Here is an 18798-nt window from a genome sequence, read left to right on the forward strand (position 1 = left end):
CTCCGTCTCCTCCCGGAGCCAACGGGCTTCCCGGGGCTGGGCGGCGGGACCCGCGGCCCCCGGGGCTCCGCCCGGCCGTGCCCGGTGCGGGGAGCCCCGGGGACACGGCGGGGACCCTGCGGCGGGGGACGGGCGCTCCCCGCCGGGGCAGCAGCCCCAGCCCGTCCCGTTCCCGGGGCTTCTGCGCGGGGGGCGGCGAGCGCCGGTTCCGCCGCGGAAGGAGCCGGGGCCTTCCCGGAGGAGCCGCTCGCCCGGGGCCGGGCTCGCCGAGGGAGGGAGGACGCGAAGGGATCCGGGGGGCTGGAACTGCCGGGACAGCGATGAAGCTCCCGGGGCTCGGGGTGCGGCCCCCGGCCCGGCGCCGCCGCCAGCGAGTCCTGCCCGAGCCCTTCCCGGGCCAACGCCGCCAGCAGCGGCGCTGGCGCTCGGAGCGGCCTGTCCACGGGGCCTGGCGGGCCGGGCCGGGCCGCGGGAGCCGCCGGCGGCACCGAGCCAGGGCAGGGACGCGCGCGGCCCGCGCCGGCCCGGAAACGGAAGCGCGGGGCGGGCGCGTCGCCATGGCAGCGGCCGGAAGCGGAAGGCGCGGGGCAGATGGCGGCGGCGGGGGGCGCGGCGCTGTGGCGGCGGCTGTCGGCTTGGCTGCCGCGGGGCCGCCTGGGCCTGGCCGCGCTGCTCGGCCGCCTCTCCGACCGCCTGGCCCGCGGCCGCGACCGCCGCGCCCGCAGGTAAGGAGCCGCGCCGAGCCGAGCCCAGCCGGGCCCTCCCGGCGCCGCGGGCTCTGCTCCTGCTCCGGTTGCCGGTGTCGAGCCGCCTGCGGTGTCGGTCTCGCGTTATCCGGGAAGGCCGGGAACAGCCGGGGACAGCTGCCCAGCTCGGCTCTCGCCAGCGCTGCTCGGCCTTCGGAGCGGCCCTGGCCGGACTTTGGGTGTTCGGCACAGCCCGTCGGGCTGGGGGTGTCCCTGGCAGGTGAGGTCCCCCCGACCCCCCTCAGAAAAGGGGCGACAACCAGTGTCGGTGCTGCCTGTGCCGGGTGAGGCGGGAGGCGCCGCTCCTGCCCCGGCCTTGGCTTTGCTGACGCTGCTCCTTTTGTGGGGCTGTGCGACCAGCAGTACAATTCATGCCAATCCCGTACCATTAAAAACCGGAGATGATTCTCTTTCTCTAGAGCCAGCTCCTGTTCAGAAGTGATCAAACAAAATGCTTCGAAAGAGTCTTTAAAAAAAGGTCTTTTCCCTTGGTCTTTAGGCATCGCTTTGCACTGTGCTGGGTCAGAGAGCACTGGAAGGATCCTGTGTGTTTGTTAATTAGGACGGTGCCTGATACCATCTTCTGTATGAGCTCAGCTGATGTTTGCAGGGGTGGCATCTCCTGTCACTGCACATCGTCACTCTCCTTGTCCCCGGACAGCAGATGTGCTGCTGCTGTCTCAGCCCTGCGTGAGCCCCTGTTCTGCTGCATGTGCCTGGTTAAGCCAAGGAAATGATTTTCAAACTTCTCTTTTGGTTTCATCAGTGTTTTTAGTGTAGGTAAATTACTAGACTGAGCCCTGGAAAGAGACAACTGAATTCAAAGACGAGGAGCGTGTAGATCCCCTTGTGGTGACATTTGCGTGGGTGAAAGGACGGCCCTGGATGCTGCAGTTTCACTTCGCTTCTGGTTCTGCAGATGAGGTTTTGTAGTGAATAAGAGTGTTTCGGCTCCATCATGAGTTAGTGTACCAAGACCACAATTTTTAAAAATAGATCACACACAAAAAATCCCTCATTTCTATTTAGGGGCAACTTTTTATGCCGAAAAGACTTGAGATGGTTCCTTTTAGTTCTGTTTTCTCTTTCCGGTGAACTTGATGATGTGCATTACATGGGAAGGGCTTCCCCCGCCCCATTGTCTGTTTCTCTGAAAGCTGCTTTGTCAAAGTGTGGAATTTTGATGATTTCTTCATAATGTTACATGGTTTCTGAGTGTCATGTGCGGACAGTTGAAAGGATCGCATTGTACTTGGGTGGTTGCTTGAGCTATTTTCAGTCACTGGTGGGTAGAAGCTGCCGCTTCAGTAGGCGATGCTGTGCCATTGTTACTGTTGGCTGGAGCAAAATACTGATTTATTTGATAATTATAAAAGCCTGAGGCTCTCAATACTAAATACGTTCTAAAATGTCAGTATTGGATTAAAAAAGTCAACCAGTGCAGGTATACTCTAAGTCGCATAGGTAGTAAAAAATCCAGAGTATAGAATTAGCGGATATCGATACATGATACACACATAGGATTGATCTGAAGGCTCCGACCAAACGGCGCTGGTGCCGCAGATCGATCTCCTGCCATGGCAGCGCTGGGAAGGGCGACCTGGGAGCCCCCGCGCACCCTGGCCGGTGTGCGGCTGCAGGCAGCATGGATGCTGCTGGACGCGTGGGTTTCGTGCTCCTTGCTAGAAAACGGCTTCTTGGAATCACGTGTCTGGAAAGTGGCTTCTCAGCTGCTGTTCTGGCTTCTGGCAGGATAATTGGCCAGGACTGACCAATGGAATGATAAGGAAAATATTTATCTCCCCTTGCTGATTAATTGCTATCATAAAATTTGCCACTGTTACCTCAGTGGGAATAATTTCAGAGAATGTAATTTGCAATCTGTGGGGCCAGGCTATAGCTCTGACTTTGTTATTGTTCTGCAAGCCATGCGTTCTCTTTTTTTTAAAAACAAAGTATTTTTGGGTGCTCCTCTGAACTTCCGCGGCTCGGTCATCCTCGCTCTTTAGCTGCGCTCCCCGGGGTGTCACCAGGGTCTCTGCTCCCAGTGCAGAGTCCAGCAAAGGTCCTGCTCAGGCTCTGTCAAGGTTGACCAGAATGTGCTCGAAAAACCATATTTCTTCTGTTTCTTTTTTGCTTTGATTTTCTTTCTTTTTTTTTTTTTCTTGTTTAACATCTTCTGTGGTATATTTCTGTGGTTTTTAACAGCCTCTGTTGGTAATCTGTCCAACTTCTGGGTGTCGAGTCTGAGCCTGGTCCCCAGGATCTGTTGAAAACCACCATCCTAGGAATTCTTGCACAGATTGACTCATGTTTCTGTTGCGATGAATAGTCAGTGACAAACTGGTAGATTTTCCAGGAAGCGCAACTGCAAACTGGCTTCTGCATAAGAGTGTTTGGAAACCTTGTGAAGATCCAGTGTTTTATCGTGAAGCAAATGAGTGAAATCATCTTCCTGGAATCTCTGGTCATTTGGGCTTTGGATTGTGGTAAAACCTAAAAGTTGCTCGTAATGAATTCTGGTAAAGCTCACAGTGGTGTTTCTTCTGGGCCTGTGGTGGGGCAGAGCCCCTCAGGACGGATCCAGGTGGTGGCCGAGGGACCTGTGTTCCTGCGGGACCGGCCAAGGGACCCGCGTTCCCAAGGGACCAGCCAAGGGACCAGCATTCCTGCGGGACCAGCGTTCCTGCAGTTTGGGCTGCACTGCCTCGGTGCTGTCCTGGCCACTGGCCCCACTCTGCCAGTGGGGTCTGCAGAGCAGGGTGTTTCCAGGCAGGTTTGGGGATCAGTTCAGTCTCTTGCTCGTCGATTCCTGGATCTCATGGGAGTTGCTGCTGCTAATTGTGCTGAAATGTGGTTTTGTCATGTGGACAAACTCCTACCAGGGGTTCTGTGTGAGCCGATGACTCCACACACAGGAAGCCCCCAGAGAAGACAAGATGCCGTTCGTTTCTTGTCACTCCCCCAAGCGTGACCGTTAGCAATAAGCTGGTTTCTTCCCGAAGTGACTTCAAATGAATTAGATTTGTTCTGAAATTTCTTTTTAAAGAATGAGCTTCCTGCTGTTTCCCTACAGTTCCTTTGAAGTTTGCAAGAGAAGTCTTGACTCTCTGGTGGTGCTTGTGCAGAACACAAGTGCCGTCGGTGCACAGGGTTCCCTCCTTTCTCAGCCATGGTTCTTGGCTTGTACCTGTTGAGACACACTTGATTGATCGCTCTGGTGATGTGACTTCATTGCTTTTGATAGAACTTGTGCTTTGCATCTTGGTCTCCTTTTTTTTTTTTTTTACAAGTTTGAGTGGTTGAAGCATTTTTCTGTTAAGGAGCTTTTAGAGTACCATGATTTTTAGAACGTCTTTATCTGAAATTGAAACAATGACTCTCTAGCCCAGCCGAGAGCTAAGGTGGACATGAAGGAGACTGTTGGCCGTGGGCACACTGACGTGTGTGACAAAGACGATGCAGAAGTGACCGATGACGGGGTGGCTGGTACTGCGGTGGCACCACCAGACATCTGATCTGAGGGTGTTGGGACGTTCATATCCTCAGGTTCTTCAGCTTCCAGCCCGATTCCCGCGCTCCTGCTCTGACAGCAGAGTTGTTTCCGCCCATCTCCCCTGCCAGTTAGGGAAGGAACTGATGATGTCAAGATCTGTTCTCCCACCTTCTTCTTGTTCTATTTCTAGATTCGGTTTTGATGACTCAGCTGGGATTATGGAAAGAAAAAAACATTCTTGCTGTTGTGAATCCTTACAATGTATTGGCCCTGGTTGCAGCTCTTTCCTTACCTGCCTGGAGCTTGTTTGTGGGAAGCAAAGGCTCCATCAGACAGAATTTCTCCATCTTTCTTTTCACAGATCATCATGGCTCCTTCTAGCCCCACTGCTCGCCCCTCCTGTCCCGGTGGTCACAGCCCCACCCTGCTCCCTTTGTCCAAAAGGGGCACACAGGTTCCAGTGGATCAGGAACCTGGTTCCAGAGTTTGGGATCTCCAGCTCACACGTCAAGGTGCTTTCATCCCCGACTGAATTCTATGAACTCTTGAAGGTGAGTTGCGAGTTCCACGTTGTGGGAATGGTTTTGGGGGCTGGGAGCTGCAGTGGTTTGGAGAATCCTAGAGAAGGTGTTAGGAAGGAGCACCTGCAGGTCACTAGGCCAGGTTTCTACTTGAAGCAGGGTTTTGTCAGTGCTAGATCAGGTCAGACCAGCTTTGTCCAGCTGAGTGTAGAAGAGGGCTGAGGAGGGAGGTTCTGCCTCTAGGGGAGCAGTTCCAGCCCCAGCCATCCGAAGAGGTCACAGTTTTGTGTTTAGCTGTTCATAGGATGGGACACGGAGGATTAAAGGGGTTGTGGAGTGAAAGCTGGGCTTGCTGGTACTGGTGCAGTCCCAGTACGGGTACAGTCCAGTGCTGCAGCCGCTGCCTGGTGACTGCCCTTGTGTGTAATAGTTCAGCTGCAGGGAACGTGTTCCTTGATTTTCCAGAAAGCATTGATTTCTTCCTTGAGGTTTGGGTCGATGGTGCTGCTGGTGCTCTGTAAAGACCTGTGTGTTTTCATCTTCCCTGTCAGTGTGTTATCCTTGTGCCTTTCCTTCTACACGGCAAGGGAGACAATACCGTGATGTGGCTACAGTGATTGTCCTCGGGAACCGCAGCTCTTCTGTGGTCTGGATCACTGGATATCACAGAGACTGAGGATGACACTGAATTTATTTTCTGCTGCTCCCAGGTGCAGATAAAATCAGCCAAACAGCGAGTGGTGATGGCTTCACTGTACCTGGGGACAGGGCTCCTGGAGCAGGAGCTGGTGAGTGTGGGAAGGGGCTGGGGAGGCAGTGAATGCAGGAAGGAAATGTCTGTCTTTGCAAAAAGTGTCCTGTTCCTGCAGGTACCAGAGATGTGTGTGAGCTTGTAATGTCCTTAAAACCTTCATTTAAGGATCCACTTTGCGTACCTTTTGTGCTCTCCGTGAGAGTTTTCTCAGGGTTCCTGGCTGCATTTGTGTGCTTATATGTGGGGTGAGGGAGGAATTTGGAAGAGGGGCGCACAGAGTTTCTGTTTGAAGCATAGTACAGAGCCACGGAACCACTGAACGTTTTCGTGGGATAGTGAGCCTGGATCCTTCAGACTGTTAGAGCTTCCTGGCACAGTGTTCTAAGGGCTTTTGCAGAACTGCGGTCACGGGTAATGTGTTTTTTTCTGGCTCTGTTTTTTGAACATGATTAAAGCTGTATGTATGTAGTGCTGTGTTCTGTCCGCCAAGCACACTATACAGATGCAGCGCGAGCTCTCTGCATTTGAGACAGAGGTCAGTTTGGCTTCATGTTGTTTACCTCTTCTGTTTCCTGTTCTTCCTTCTAGAAACAAAAGCATTATCTAAAACCTTTGGGGAGAAGCCTGACCTTGGCCAGTTTCTTACGTTAGAGTGCAAATTCCACAGCGGGGTAAAGGTGGACAGAGCCCTGCACAGGGTTTTGTGCCTGGCTTTGTCTGGGCTCGTACACAAGATGTGAATTTGCATGTGACAAACAGCCTTGTAGCTGAGGAATAAAACTGTCTATGCATCAATTGTGAACTCTGCTGAGGTTTCTCTGTGGTAATGCAAATCTGTGATTCGGGAATGATGTTGGGACTTTTTCTGCTAAAATTAATTGCTGTTCAGAGGAGTGAAGAATGTGTGTATGTAAAATTGACGCCCTTTCCTGTGTTGCTGTAGGCTGATAGAGTAGGATGCCAGTCTGACAGATGCCAAGTCTGACCCAGCTGGGTTTTGCATGAGTAGGAAAGACTCACACGAGGGTGTGGAAACTTCCATGGCCACCGGCCTCCTGGCTGCTGAACACTCTCCTTATAAAGCTTTACTTGCTTTATGTAACGAGCTTTCTGTAATCTCTCTGCAGGTGGATTGCTTAGAAGAAACACTGGAGAAATCCCTGCAAGCAAAAGGACCGTCCAGCCTCAGAGTTTCCATTCTTCTGGACTACACCAGGGGATCTCGGGGTAGGTATTGTGAGGCTTCACTTTCTTCAAAGGCTTATTTGACAGCTGGGCTGGATAAACTCTTTTTTTTTTCGGAAAGAGGCTGTCTTGGCCAGTTGGACCTACTTGCTAAAATCATGTACTTTTCAAAACTGGCCTTTTGTATACCAGTGACTACTTATTCCCAGAAAATCTTCAAGCTGAGCAGCTTTTCTTCTGAAAATAGGTGGTAGGAGCAAGAAGGGCCAAACTGTGCTCTGTGCAACTTGTGCTTTCTTGCTTAGTGTACTTGTCAGTGCATTTGCCATTGTCCATCATCCTCTTATATTTTAATTTTTAAAGGATAGTGGGAATTGTTGGAAATAGTAGTACACTTAACCAGAAAACATCGTGGTGACTCTTAGTAGCATTTGTTGCTAGTGCTAGGTGTGGCTTGGTTAAACTCGAATGGTGTCAGACCTGCTCAGTGACCGTTCCTGAGTCTCATTCATCAAAGAACTTACAGTTCTGGCTGTTCATTTCAATATTGACATAGTGCAAATGAAAGTGATTTACAAAAAAGAAAAAGGAAAAGACATAGAGTGCCAGCCGGTGAGACAGGTGCTTGTTCTGTAACCAGCTCCCAGGTGAGGAGCCGCGGTGCCGTGACACGTGCTGTGACCCGTGCCGTGATCTGTGCCATGACTGACGGCCGACTGGCGTGATCTGTGTCTGAAACTGCTCTTGTCTCCAAGGCAGGAAGAATTCCCGAACCATGCTGATTCCACTGCTGCAGCGGTTCCCCGAGCAGGTCCGTGTGTCCCTCTTCCACACCCCAAACCTGCGTGGGCTTCTCAGGCTCCTGATTCCAGAGCGTTTTAATGAGACCATTGGACTGCAGCACATCAAGGTCTATCTCTTTGATGATAACGTGATCCTGAGCGGGTGAGTCCTGGCTCTTCGGGCCCTCACACGGTTCATTTAGCTGAGCTTTTGCAAGGTGTGCATGCTACCAGTGCTGTCTGAACTCCACTATTTCCAGCTGGTCTTTCCGTAGTGATCATATCAATGCTCTTCTGAGATGGAGGAGCAAGTGTAGCTCTTCCACTTGAGATTCTCATATGAAAGAGAAAGTCTTTCTCAAAAGGAAAAAAGAAAGATTGTTCATGATTCAAAAGGAAATGGCCAGTTTGTATGTTGGTCCAGTTCTGTGCAGAGTGAGATCGGTAGCCTGGGCTGGGGGTCAGGATCATGTGCCTGTGCTCTGTTCTGGAACTCAACTCTTCTTTTTCTCTCCTAGCGCAAACCTGAGTGACCTGTACTTCACCAACCGCCAGGACCGCTATGTTCTCCTGCAGAACTCTCCTGAGATTGCAGACTTCTTCACAGAGCTGGTGGATGCGATTGGAGATGTGTCTCTGCAGTTGCAGCGGGATGATACAGTCCAGATGATGGAGGGGATGGTGCATCCCTACCAAGGTAGGAGGGGTTGTCTGACTCGAACCCCATCCATTTGGGAATTGCTGAGTGTCTGACCATTGTCTGCAGACTGTGGGGTATCCCATTTTTGTGCCATCCGTTACTAAAATCAAGATTGCTGGAGTTTTGAGGCTGGATCTGTCAGTGTTCCCAGCACAATGATTGTCACCAGCTAATCTGGCAGAGAGTGCAAGGGCTGAAAGTTCCTCCGTAACTATCTCAGCACCTCTTCATAATTCTGCTGCTTATGACATTAAACAACAACTTAAATACCTTGATAGGTTCTTTCTATTTTTGAAACTAATGTCTATAATTCCAGATGTTGTGTGTGTGCATATTTTGCAAGTTTCATGAATGTAGTGCTCTTTTTGGTAATTAATATTTTGTAGTCGAGTATATTCTGGGAATCAAATGAATATTGAATTAGGAAGACCAAGAACAAGTGTTGAAGTGGGCAGAGAGGAGCTGTCAGGCTGATCGCATCACGAAGTTTAGTCCTGGCCTTGCGCGCTGCTGTGTCATGTACGCTTAGACTGTGGGCAGCGGTTTATTCTGGATGTTCCAGGTCATCCTAGTTACCATTTTAGCTTTGCCCTGGTCTTTTCATTTCTCAGTGAACTTTTCAAGCTGCTGCTAGTCAAGTTTCTTACCGCTCTTAAAGCTGAATATTTTTCTTCTGTAGTGTAGCTTTGCTAAAAATACCTGGTTTTGAGACTTAGGGAAGGAAGTTGAGTGGTCTTTGTGTTAGCTCCTTTTTGTTCTGATCTTGGTGTCCTGTCAGTAGTTTTTCCGGCTACAGAACAGGTTATGTTTAGCTCTTGTACCTCTAGGTTTCAAATGTGATCTCTCGTGGTTTCCCTGCAGGAGACAAGGTGGCTTACTGTGAGATAGCAAATCGCAGAGTCATGGAGGTGATCAACTCTGCCAGGACGCGCCAGGAGCTCCTTCACGCAAAGACTTTCCACAGCAGCCAGCAAGGCAGCTCCTCGTTATCCCAGCAAGGCTCTGGGGATCTGAAACCAGAACCCGACACCTGGATCTATCCCTTAATCCAAATGAAACCTTTTGGGATTCAAATAGATGAGATGGTCACAGAGACGCTGCTGACAGAGGCTGAGCGGGATGCCAGGGTATACCTCACCACGGGCTACTTCAACCTGACACAAGCTTACATGGACCTGATCCTGGGCACTAGGGCTGAGTATCGCATCCTGCTGGCCTCGCCGGAGGTGAATGGCTTCTTTGGTGCCAAAGGGGTGGCAGGGGCCATCCCTGCTGCCTACGTTTACATCGAACACCAGTTTTACAGCGAGGTCTGTGGCCTTCACCAGGAGGAGAGGGTCCGGCTGCAGGAGTACTGCAGGGCTGGCTGGACTTTCCACGCCAAAGGTAAGGTGGCCGCTTCCCAGGAGGGCTTTGCAGAGGCTTTGGGGCTTGCGCACCTAGCGAGGGGAGGGTTCCAGACAACCTCCATAGTTCTCATCCAAGGTTCAGGTGTCTTGCTTGCGTAAACCTGGAAGGTTTGGATCAGGCAGGACAACCATGCAAAGTCGTGTCTTGTCTGATCAAACAGAGTCCCAGAGATGATATGAGAGTTGTCCCTGGGGTGGTGGTAAGGTGCTGTCTGGGGTGGTGGTAAGGTGCTGTCTTGATGTGAGACTTGATGTGAGAGAAGAGGAAGCGTCTGGATGTGTTTATGGCCCCAGTAACAGTTGATTCAGTCGATTCTCTGGTCTCTCTGGCTGGTTTCAGCAACAAGGAGCGATGGCTGTCAGGGACCCCAGCGTGGGAGCTGCGGCGGGGGCAGCTCCCGGTGACTCCCCAGGGCTCCTGGGCACCTTGTTCTCTTGGCAGCAGCTCTTTGTGGGGATGGTGTGTGGTGAGGAATTCGTACTGGTTGCTGCTCACGGCATACGGGAAAGTGCGACAGAGTGATTAACTGCGCTGTGTGCCTTCTGGGAGCTGGAGGCAGCTGGAGGGGAAGTTGCTGAGAAGTGAATATTGCTTAACAAATGTAGTTAATAAACAAAAATAATTAAGCTGCCACTGTGGTCTTCTGTAGAAGATCCCAGATTCTTTCTTGCTTGATAGATTGTGTACAACTTTCACAAGGCCAGTGCCACCTTGACCAAAGCATTAATATTTTCCCTGGCTAGTTGTTGCTGGTTGTGTCTCTTAAGTTTTCCTTCCAGAAAGTGTGGTCCTTGGCTCTTCTGTTCTCCTACTTTATACACAGTAGTATATCTGATTGCTCAGTAGTGGATTTTAATAATGCAAATAGCTTAGGAAGTTACTTAATTGAGGACTTTTTTTTAGAAGTCTTATGCATGTGACACACTATAAATATCCAGATTCTTACAGTCTTCCCTCACAGAGGTTTGCCAGTGGAACATCTTACAAAATGACTTGGTGTCATGGTCAGGCATGGCCCTCGGCCGAGCTGAGCCATCTTTGCCGTGTTCCACAGCATCTCGTGTGAGCTCTGCCTGTGTCACCGTGTCCCTTCCTGCGGTGGCTCACTGCTCCCCGGGGACAGCTGTGCTCTGGAGCTATGCCCCAGCTGGCGCTGGCTAACACGTTAGCTCCCAGCTCTGCTGTGGGCTGAGGGCCGTTCCTGTTGTCTGCAGCACGCGTCTGATTGAGCACGGGACGGCTGCAGCCCCCGGCTCTGGCCGGTTTGCAGCTCTCCTGTTGTTGGTTTGGTGCTGTGGGAACGGCTCTGTGTGCCTGGCGTCCTGCAGGACTGTACTGGATGGGCAGAGCTGTGGGCAGAGCAGGGGAGGAGGCCTCTCTTGACTGGAGAAGATACACGAGCATCACTGGGCTGCCTCCATGCTGAAACTGCAAACCTTTCAAAGGAGGTTGTGTCTCTCCTGCTGTGAGATCAGCAGCTCTGGTGCAGTAAACCCGTATGCCAGAGCGGGCAGCCTGGAGGACGCGCCTGCCAGGGGGGTCAGGGTGCTCTGGCTGCCGGGAAGCTCATGCTCAAGCCATCTGTGGGTCACAGGTTCCTCCTCTTGCTGGGCACTGCTGACTCCGAGGGGGATTTTGTGGTTTGGCAAGGGCTGAGCTGGGAAGGCATGGGCTGCTTTTCCAAACTGCCGGAGTGCATGTGGCAGTCAGTCCCTCTTTGGGCCGGCTGTGCCTTCTCGTGGAAGTGTTTGGGCTCTACCTGCTGTACAGTGTTCCCTTTGAGAGAGGGATGCAAGGCTGGAGTTCAGCAGCTCCTGTGCTGGGCAGGAGGGCAGCTGGAGGTGTTCGCTGCTTCCGTTTCCTCCTTGGAGTGCTGGAAGGATTAGCTCGTAGCTCCCTTCTCTGGCACGCTCTGCCCTTTGGCACTTGTTTGATGCACCTGGTTTCCATCTGCAGGAGTCATGCAGTGTGTGAAAGAGAGGACAGGGCAGAAGAGAGAAAAGGAGGAAACCTTGGAGACAGCTGAAGGGCAGTTGCACACGGAGTCTGGCTCCTGGAGGAGGATGTGAGGTCCCCAGCAGCAAATAGTGCCCGTTGGTGCTTCCTTTTTGGGCCAAGGCGAAGGACACGCTTTGGTCTCCTATGGGATCTAGCTCATTTACACCAAACACTGTGGCTGCTGTTTGTGAACCCTTCCAGCTCCCCTTAAAAAGTGTTGTATCCCCATGCACAGCTTCCTGCAGTGTGTATTCCCGCAGGGTTATGCCTGCCCAGGTGAGTGTGGCTGCAGCAGAGCACGGCACAGCCAGTGCACCTGAGCGGGACGTGCGACCTCTGCGAGGAGAGCGGCTTTCCTGGGTGGGACAGGGCACACAGCCCCGTCTGCTGCGCGTCTGGTGTGGGTGACGCAGGTACAGCTGGTGTCAGCTGCCTGGGGTCCCTCCCCTGCAAGCGTCGGGTGACAGTGCCGGGCAGGTGGCTCTTTGCCCCGAGATAAACCTGCATTACTGCTATTGAATGATGCCGGGAAACTGCACTTCCCCTTGCTGGAAAGGTGAGTCACTGTGAGCAGATCCTGCCAGGTGGCCCTAAAGCCACAGACACGGTCGCGGCTCTGGGGCTGTGGGGCTGCTTGTGTTCCTTGCGGCCGGGCAGGGCTCTGGCTGCTCCTGGCAGCCTGTGCCATGGCACCAGGCGGCTCAGCATCCACCCGCTTTGGTGGCACAACCTGCCGAATCTCTGCACCGCTCGGATGCTTTTCCGCGGCTCCCAGAGCCCCTGTGCTGGCACTGTGGCCCACGCCGGGTGAGCCTGCGGAGGAGCCGGTGCTGCCCCAGGCCCGGGCAGTGCCAGCGCCGGGAGCTGTCACCGGGAGCTGTCACCATGGTGTGTGGTGTGGGGGTGGGGGGAGGTTACAGGAACCAGTGGTGAATCGGCAGCTTCTTACTCAAGGCGTTCTTGGAACTGCTCTGGGGCTGTGTTAGGAAACCTGCTTCTATTTTAAGGACTAGGTGGTTTTTCTGCTACGGTTTCTTTGTTGTAGTCTTTGTGTGACTTGCAGTAGGGATCAGCCCAGGGCTGTTCTGAGCGCTTGTGCCTCACTAAGTGCAGAGCAAACACACACAGAATGGCTGTACAGCCTCTCCTTGGCAGTAGTCCTGCTCTGCGCTGGCGTCCCGAGCTGTTCTCCCTGCCGTGCCCCCGTGGTGTGTGTGGGAACAGCGTGGGGTTCCATCCCGGGCTGGGTCACACTTGCCCTGTTGCTGCCAGGGGGAGCGGGGATGGAGTCCTGCGGGGGTTCGATTGCTTTTTGGGGTGGCTCCCCAGGGAGTGAGTGGGTGTAATGATCTGCGCTTCTCTTACAAGTCTTTATTTCACGTGAACTCACCCGTCAGAGGAGGGAGATGCGTCTTGGTGTCGCTGGAAAGGGGTTGATCCCCGCGCAGCTGGGACTGACTGGTCCTGGCCTGGCTGCCGAGCGCTCTCCTGCTTCGGGCAGGTTTTCCTCGACTGAAAAGCTGTTCATCTTCTTTCAGTGTTGCTGAGATAAGCTGTTGTGCAAAACAACCTCTAACTCAATGATAGTGACTCGTTCTGGATTACTTTGGGGCCCTCCGTGCAGCGTATTTACATTGTTAAAACCCATCCCTAGGGTGGCACTGCAGCCCATCTGCTAAGAGCACACAGCTTGGGACACTACAGGCTGTGCAAGGGTACCCAGATTTACAAGCCATGCTAGACTGTCTGCAAGGGAGCCTGCTTTGTGTCCTGACACTCTGTGGGTACTGTAATCTAACATGTTGAATTCATTTCTTCAAAGCAAAGCGGTTGTTTGAGGCTCCCCTGCTCGTTTCCTTTGTCTGCCACGCTTCCTTCTCCTGCTTTTCCTGCAGGGCTCTGGCTGTACCTGGCAGGGAGTGATCTTCCCTGCCTCACGCTCATTGGCTCTCCTAATTTTGGATATCGATCCGTTCATCGTGACTTGGAAGCTCAGATTGCAATAGTGACAGAAAATAAAGCTTTGCAGCAGCAGCTCCATCAGGTAAGTGGCTGATTATGGGGGGATAATGTGAGTGTTGTGCTTCTCAGTCACACAGGGAATGCTGATGACGCAGTTGCAATAAAAACCTACAGCTACAATAATTCAAAACCTTTGTGAGCATAGGAAGCCTCATGGAGCTGTCAGTTAAGTGACTATTGATGAGATGCCTGCTGCGAGTGCCTGTTTCTGGGAAACAGAGGCCGTGACGGGAAGGAACGTGTGTCCCTGGTGAACTTGAGCATCGGGAGCGCTCAGGCTGAGCCACTGCAGGAGGATCTGCCGGCTCCCTGCTCCGCAGCACGTTCTCGGGCCATATTCCCAATGTCTGGGCGTTGCCGAGGGCGCGCTGTGCTCTGGGATCGGGAGCTCAGGCCCTGGGAACCGCTCATCTTGGACTTCGGGAGGACTTTGCTTCTCGGGTGTTTGGGAAATCCTCTGTAGGAACAGAAATGTTCTCAGGTAGCTTTGGGTCATGGAGGTGAACAAAGGCAGGGGATCTTGGTGTAATTTCTGCAATAAGAGGATTTCTGGGCTGGTTGGATTTCCAATGAAGTTATATGACATACTACAATCATGAATAGTAATAAGACATTGTATAATCTCGGCACAAACATTTTTCAGTGGTTTAATGTTCAGTGTCCCAGGTGTGTTTGGTTTTTGGTTTTTGGTTTTGTTTGGGGTTTTTTGTTTGTGGTTTTTCTTATTTTTGTTTTGTTGTGTTGGTTTGTTTTTTCCTCTTTGCTAGACAGCTTGGACTGCTCAGCACTTTTGCTGTTCTCTAAATCCTGTCTGGTTCTCCAGCTGTCTTGATTCTGAATCCTCTGCTGGAACTGACGTTGTCCCAAGTAATTTCTCGTGTTTTCTCTGATGCAAAGCAGATTTTTTGGTGCCTCCGTGTGTGACTTGGGGATCTCAGAGCGTGTTCCATTAAGGCCAGTCCTGGCACAGGGAGGCAGGTTGTCTCCAAGATCAATGGGAATTGCCCTGTTGCATCAGGGCTGTTCCACAGGATGAGTCACAGTATATCTAATCAGAACCAATTCTATTACTGGAAGAGTTGCTCGAATATTTCAATTCATATCTTGCCTCTACTTGTTTCTAATGGAAGGGGCGAATCAATGAAAATATGACAAAGGAATTTTCTCAAGCAGCGCCGCGCTGATCTGATTTAAAGGGCTGTGAACCATCCCTGTTTCTGGAAGCTGATTTTGAGATGGGCTGTTTGTTCACTGTTCTGCGATCTTTGTTTAGAAGACTTAATACATTACTGACGCACTGCCATGGAATCACTGTGCCTGTGTAACATTCGGTTCCATTTAAAAAATGTGTGGTGAGATCTGGGGAGGAGCTGGAGCGGTGCGTGTGTCTGACCTGAGTTGCAGTTCGGTACCTGGTGCTACCTGAGCTCGGTCTGCACAGCTGGGCTGGCGATGGCTCTGGGAGCGTTCGGGGTGTCTAAGACTAGACTGATCTGGCACACAAACTTATTCCTTCTGTTGTTGATTTTGGGTGTTACTTTCCAATGCTTGGTTCCTGCTTCCCTGTTCCACGCTGAGTTTGAACAGCGCGGAGTATTTTCTGTTGTTTGTGATGGCTTAGCTAATGAAAAACACATTACGAGCAGACTTACAGTAGATGGTCTGCTCCTTGTTTGCCTGCAAATCTGGGAACCTGACTGGCTTTGATAAGAAACCCGCTTCAGCCTCTGGTCAAACAGCTGCTTTCACGTGCAAGGCGAGTGTGTCATCATCGTGATGGTTCATTTCCTCCTCGGGCAGCATTGTGTACATGCTGGAGAAGCCTGAGTGTTTCTGGTAATTTACTTGAAATCATGACTGCATATTCATTTGGAAACACAGCGCCTGAGCCGTGTCTAGAAAGAGCTGCGTAAGCCGGTCTCTTGAGATTATGGTCAGGTTTCCTTTGCTGGCAATGACAGCAAGGGATTTAGGATTTTCCTGAAACTGAAGCTCAGCTCTCTCGCATCTGCGGGGCACAAAAGGACAAAACCTCCTACCTTTGCTCTTTGTAGAGTCTAAATTGCTAATTCTTGCAGTTGGGTCACCAGGGGTCCCGTGACGGGGGGTGCAGGACAGATCCTGCTCGCTCTGGGTGATGGAATGAGACTCGTGTTCAGGCTTCTGGGGAAACGGTGCATCCTTTGGCAGGGGCCATGGCCAGTTTTAAAAGAGAATTCTCTTTTCTAAAGGGACTATATATATAAAATTAATATAATTATAATGTAACACTTGGGGTTTACAGAGGTGGTGTTTCTTCCCCTGTGTAGGAGCAGGAGCAGCTTTACCTCTGCTCAGGTGTGGTCTCGTCAGCAACATTTGAGCAGCCAAATCGTTATGTGAAACTGTGGGTGAAGCTGGTAACACCTCTGATCAAGAATTTCTTTTGAAAGAAGAAAAGTTGCTGCTTTGGGTGAGTTTTCTGCCATTCTTATGGGGCATTTATATCGCACTGACTGCAGTGAATAAGTGCAGTGCTCTTTATCGTATGGAAGAACTAGATGATGGAAACACAGATGGTGTGGGTTATAAACAGGCTCTTTCCTTCGGGGGCACTTGCCGCTGACTGGAATCGTTGCTCAAGGTCTGTATTGCATTTCATCTACTGGAGTTTCTGGAAGGGCTGAGGAAGGAGAACCCGTACAAGGGTATTTCCCGTGCATAGACATAAACCTTCAATTTCTAAAATGTCCCTTTCAGAGTGTTGTGAAGAAGGACTGTGTTTATCTTCACCAGCTAATAAAAAAATGTTGGAAACATTTAAAATGTTGTTTGTGCAGCTGTATTTTAGAACTAATTTAGAACTAATTTAATGGGCTTGGATTTTAGTGAATTATTTTATGCTAAAGGACAAGCATTGGCTTTCGTCTGGTGGCCAGAGCAGATCTAATCATGCTAATAGGTGTTACAGCTGATGTAGATTCTATAACTTAGAAACAGAACCAGACTTGAGTGATGTGTTTGCAGCTGTACGTTCTCGGGCCGTGCAGGACACGGGGCAGAGCGGGGCCGGGTCTGTGACAGCCCCGTGTGTCCGCGCGGGAACGCGTCAGAGCGGCAAGGGGAAAGGAGCCCACGTAGCTGTGTGTAATTGTTCCCTGTGGCTTCCTTCGGTGGTCTGGCTCTCAACCAGCACCTTGTCAGAAACCACCGCTTGAAAACCAGTATCTGTCACGAGAAACTCATGGACTCTAACAGTTATCTCCATGTGACAGCAGTTCCAGAAATGCTTTTATTGATACTTTGCTAAAATAGTACTGGTACAATCAAACTTAGTCTGAAATTACACAACTCTGAGGTTTTTTGAAAGTAAAAGCAGTTGCTGTTTTCCATAGTCTAAGTTTAGCTCTGTAAGAGCAGAGCAACCCCGGCCAGGATCCACTTAGCAGCTTTCTCTTTTGTCTTCAGGTTGAAGGTCCAGACGTAGGTGGGACCTCGCATCCGTGTCTTGTAGACAGGACATTCGTAGGTGTTCTTGGTGTCCAGGCGGTCCACGGGGATGGCTCTGATGAAGATGACGGGCATCACGGGCGTCAGCTCCTTCAGTCGAGCGTCTGCGATGGCACCGGAGGGGACGTCCCAGCGAGCGCCTGCAATGTCACCAAACCCTCAGCACCCGCTGCCCCGCGGGGCTGGGGCTGTGACGGGGAAGGGGTCGGGGCCGGGCTGTGGAGTCGTTAGGGTAACATGTTCTGTCATCTCACTGTGACTCGTGGATGCGTTCTGCCTTACTATGTGTGGGTTGTCTCAATCAATCCTGTCCTCGCTCGTCCCTTCAGCAGGGGCGCTGGGCCGGTTGCGCTCCTGCCCGTGCTCCCCGCGGGTCTCTGCCCCCCCCAGCTTTTACAGTCACTAGTTTAGGTTCTGAGGTTCCTGACTTGTCTTACTCTCACATCAAATAAGAGTGTAATATTTATTCACTGGAACTACGCAGCTTCAGGCAACCCTGTCCTCAGGTTGAATTTCCAAAAAACAGTTCCTGGTTTGTGAAACTGTGTGTAAAGCAGACGGGTGCTGCCCTCAGCTGGCGTGTCCCTGACAGTACCAATAAATTCCACACAAAAAGAGGCGCCACTGCTTGGGGCTTTCGCAGAAGCTGTACAAATTCAGCTAAGCCAGTGAGTGCTAACGCCTGTCTGCTCTGCTTGCAAGAATTCCTAAGGCTGAGCTGGGCTTTCTCCATCTGAAACATCTCATAAAAGATGCAGTTTTTACCTTCCATGAACAATCCATGCACAAAGGAGCCTTCTCTGGGGGGAGCTGTTATCTCCTCGCGGTATTTCTTGGTCACGTCCACGGTCAGACACATCTTGTCCAGCGGCCACTCGTTCTTGCGGGCCATGGACTGCATGATGGCGGTGAGGAAGGACTGCGGGTTGAAGAACCCCGCCAGCCACACCGTCGCCGGCAGCACGAAGTCTGTCGTCCAGACTTCCAGTTCCTGGAAAATAAAACCAGCAAAGCAGCTCAGCATGAAGCCTGGGCTCGCAGCAGCAGGACGCTGCTTTGGATACGGGGTGACAAAGAGCTGATGTGTCCCTGTGCCCAACACGAGCTTCGGGTGGCCTTCCAGCGGGAGACGGGGGTGGAGGCGGTTTGTGGTGGTTAAATACAAGAGTCCACTGCAGCAATGGAACTTCAGCTGTTAATTGGGATTGCAGTAAATACTGCCATTGTTTTTTTTTTTTTTTTCAACAAAGCTACACTTCAGATAGATGGTTTTGTTAACTTTTGTTTTCTTCTGAGACATATAAAGCTATGGTGGGGTTAGCTCATGTTCTTTTGCAACAGTGATATCCTCTGATGGTGAACCCTGTTCAAACTTCTGCTCTCGTTCTTGGGGTAACAGGCCCTTTCAGGTACTTCAAACTGTTTGAATTAATATTGAGAAATAAACCAGTTAACCAGTGTCCCCTGGCGCCTCCTCTGACGCTCACCCGGATGCGCAGCAGCAGGTCCGCGTACCAGGCGCCCAGGCTCAGCAGCGAGGGGTAGGCATAGCGTGTCCAGGACTCGGGGATGCTGTCGTAGAACAGCGCGTTCGCCAGCTCCTCCATGTCCGCCGTGATCGTCAGCTCACCCTTGGGAGAGAGAAAGGCTGCTGGAGGGTTTGGTCTCAGCGTTAGGAGGGAGGTGGGGGGTGTG

General features: G+C 51.6%; 2 protein-coding genes across 5 annotated transcripts in view; one reads left to right on the forward strand and one right to left on the reverse strand.

Moving 5' to 3' along the window:
- Positions 1-455: 455 nt before the first annotated feature.
- On the forward strand, positions 456-17356 carry PGS1 (phosphatidylglycerophosphate synthase 1). 2 transcript variants are annotated; one of them, XM_065647521.1, is made up of 10 exons: positions 456-725; positions 4604-4793; positions 5474-5551; positions 6645-6744; positions 7458-7647; positions 8003-8181; positions 9046-9570; positions 13488-13636; positions 15924-16066; positions 17062-17356. In XM_065647521.1, the coding sequence occupies exons 1-9, from the start codon at positions 592-594 to the stop codon at positions 16041-16043; spliced, it is 1665 nt and encodes a 554-aa protein (XP_065503593.1). In that variant the 5' UTR covers positions 456-591; the 3' UTR covers positions 16044-16066; positions 17062-17356. The 2 variants fall into 2 exon arrangements, with proteins under 2 accessions (XP_065503593.1, XP_065503592.1); XM_065647520.1 differs by lacking the exon at positions 456-725 and having other exon boundaries at positions 4386-4793.
- DNAH17 (dynein axonemal heavy chain 17) overlaps positions 16967-18798 on the reverse strand; it is a 30594-nt gene continuing 28762 nt past the window's right edge. For all 3 annotated transcript variants that reach the window (XM_065647511.1, XM_065647512.1, XM_065647514.1), the window contains 3 exons: positions 18591-18734; positions 17869-18094; positions 16967-17243 (listed from right to left, as the gene is read on the reverse strand). In XM_065647511.1, coding sequence (XP_065503583.1) covers positions 16996-17243; positions 17869-18094; positions 18591-18734 — 618 coding nt within the window. In that variant the 3' untranslated portion in view covers positions 16967-16995. The remainder of the gene's footprint in view (positions 17244-17868; positions 18095-18590; positions 18735-18798) is intronic.

The sequence above is a fragment of the Caloenas nicobarica genome, chromosome 18 (assembly GCF_036013445.1).
Source record: "Caloenas nicobarica isolate bCalNic1 chromosome 18, bCalNic1.hap1, whole genome shotgun sequence".
NCBI lineage: Eukaryota > Metazoa > Chordata > Aves > Columbiformes > Columbidae > Caloenas > Caloenas nicobarica.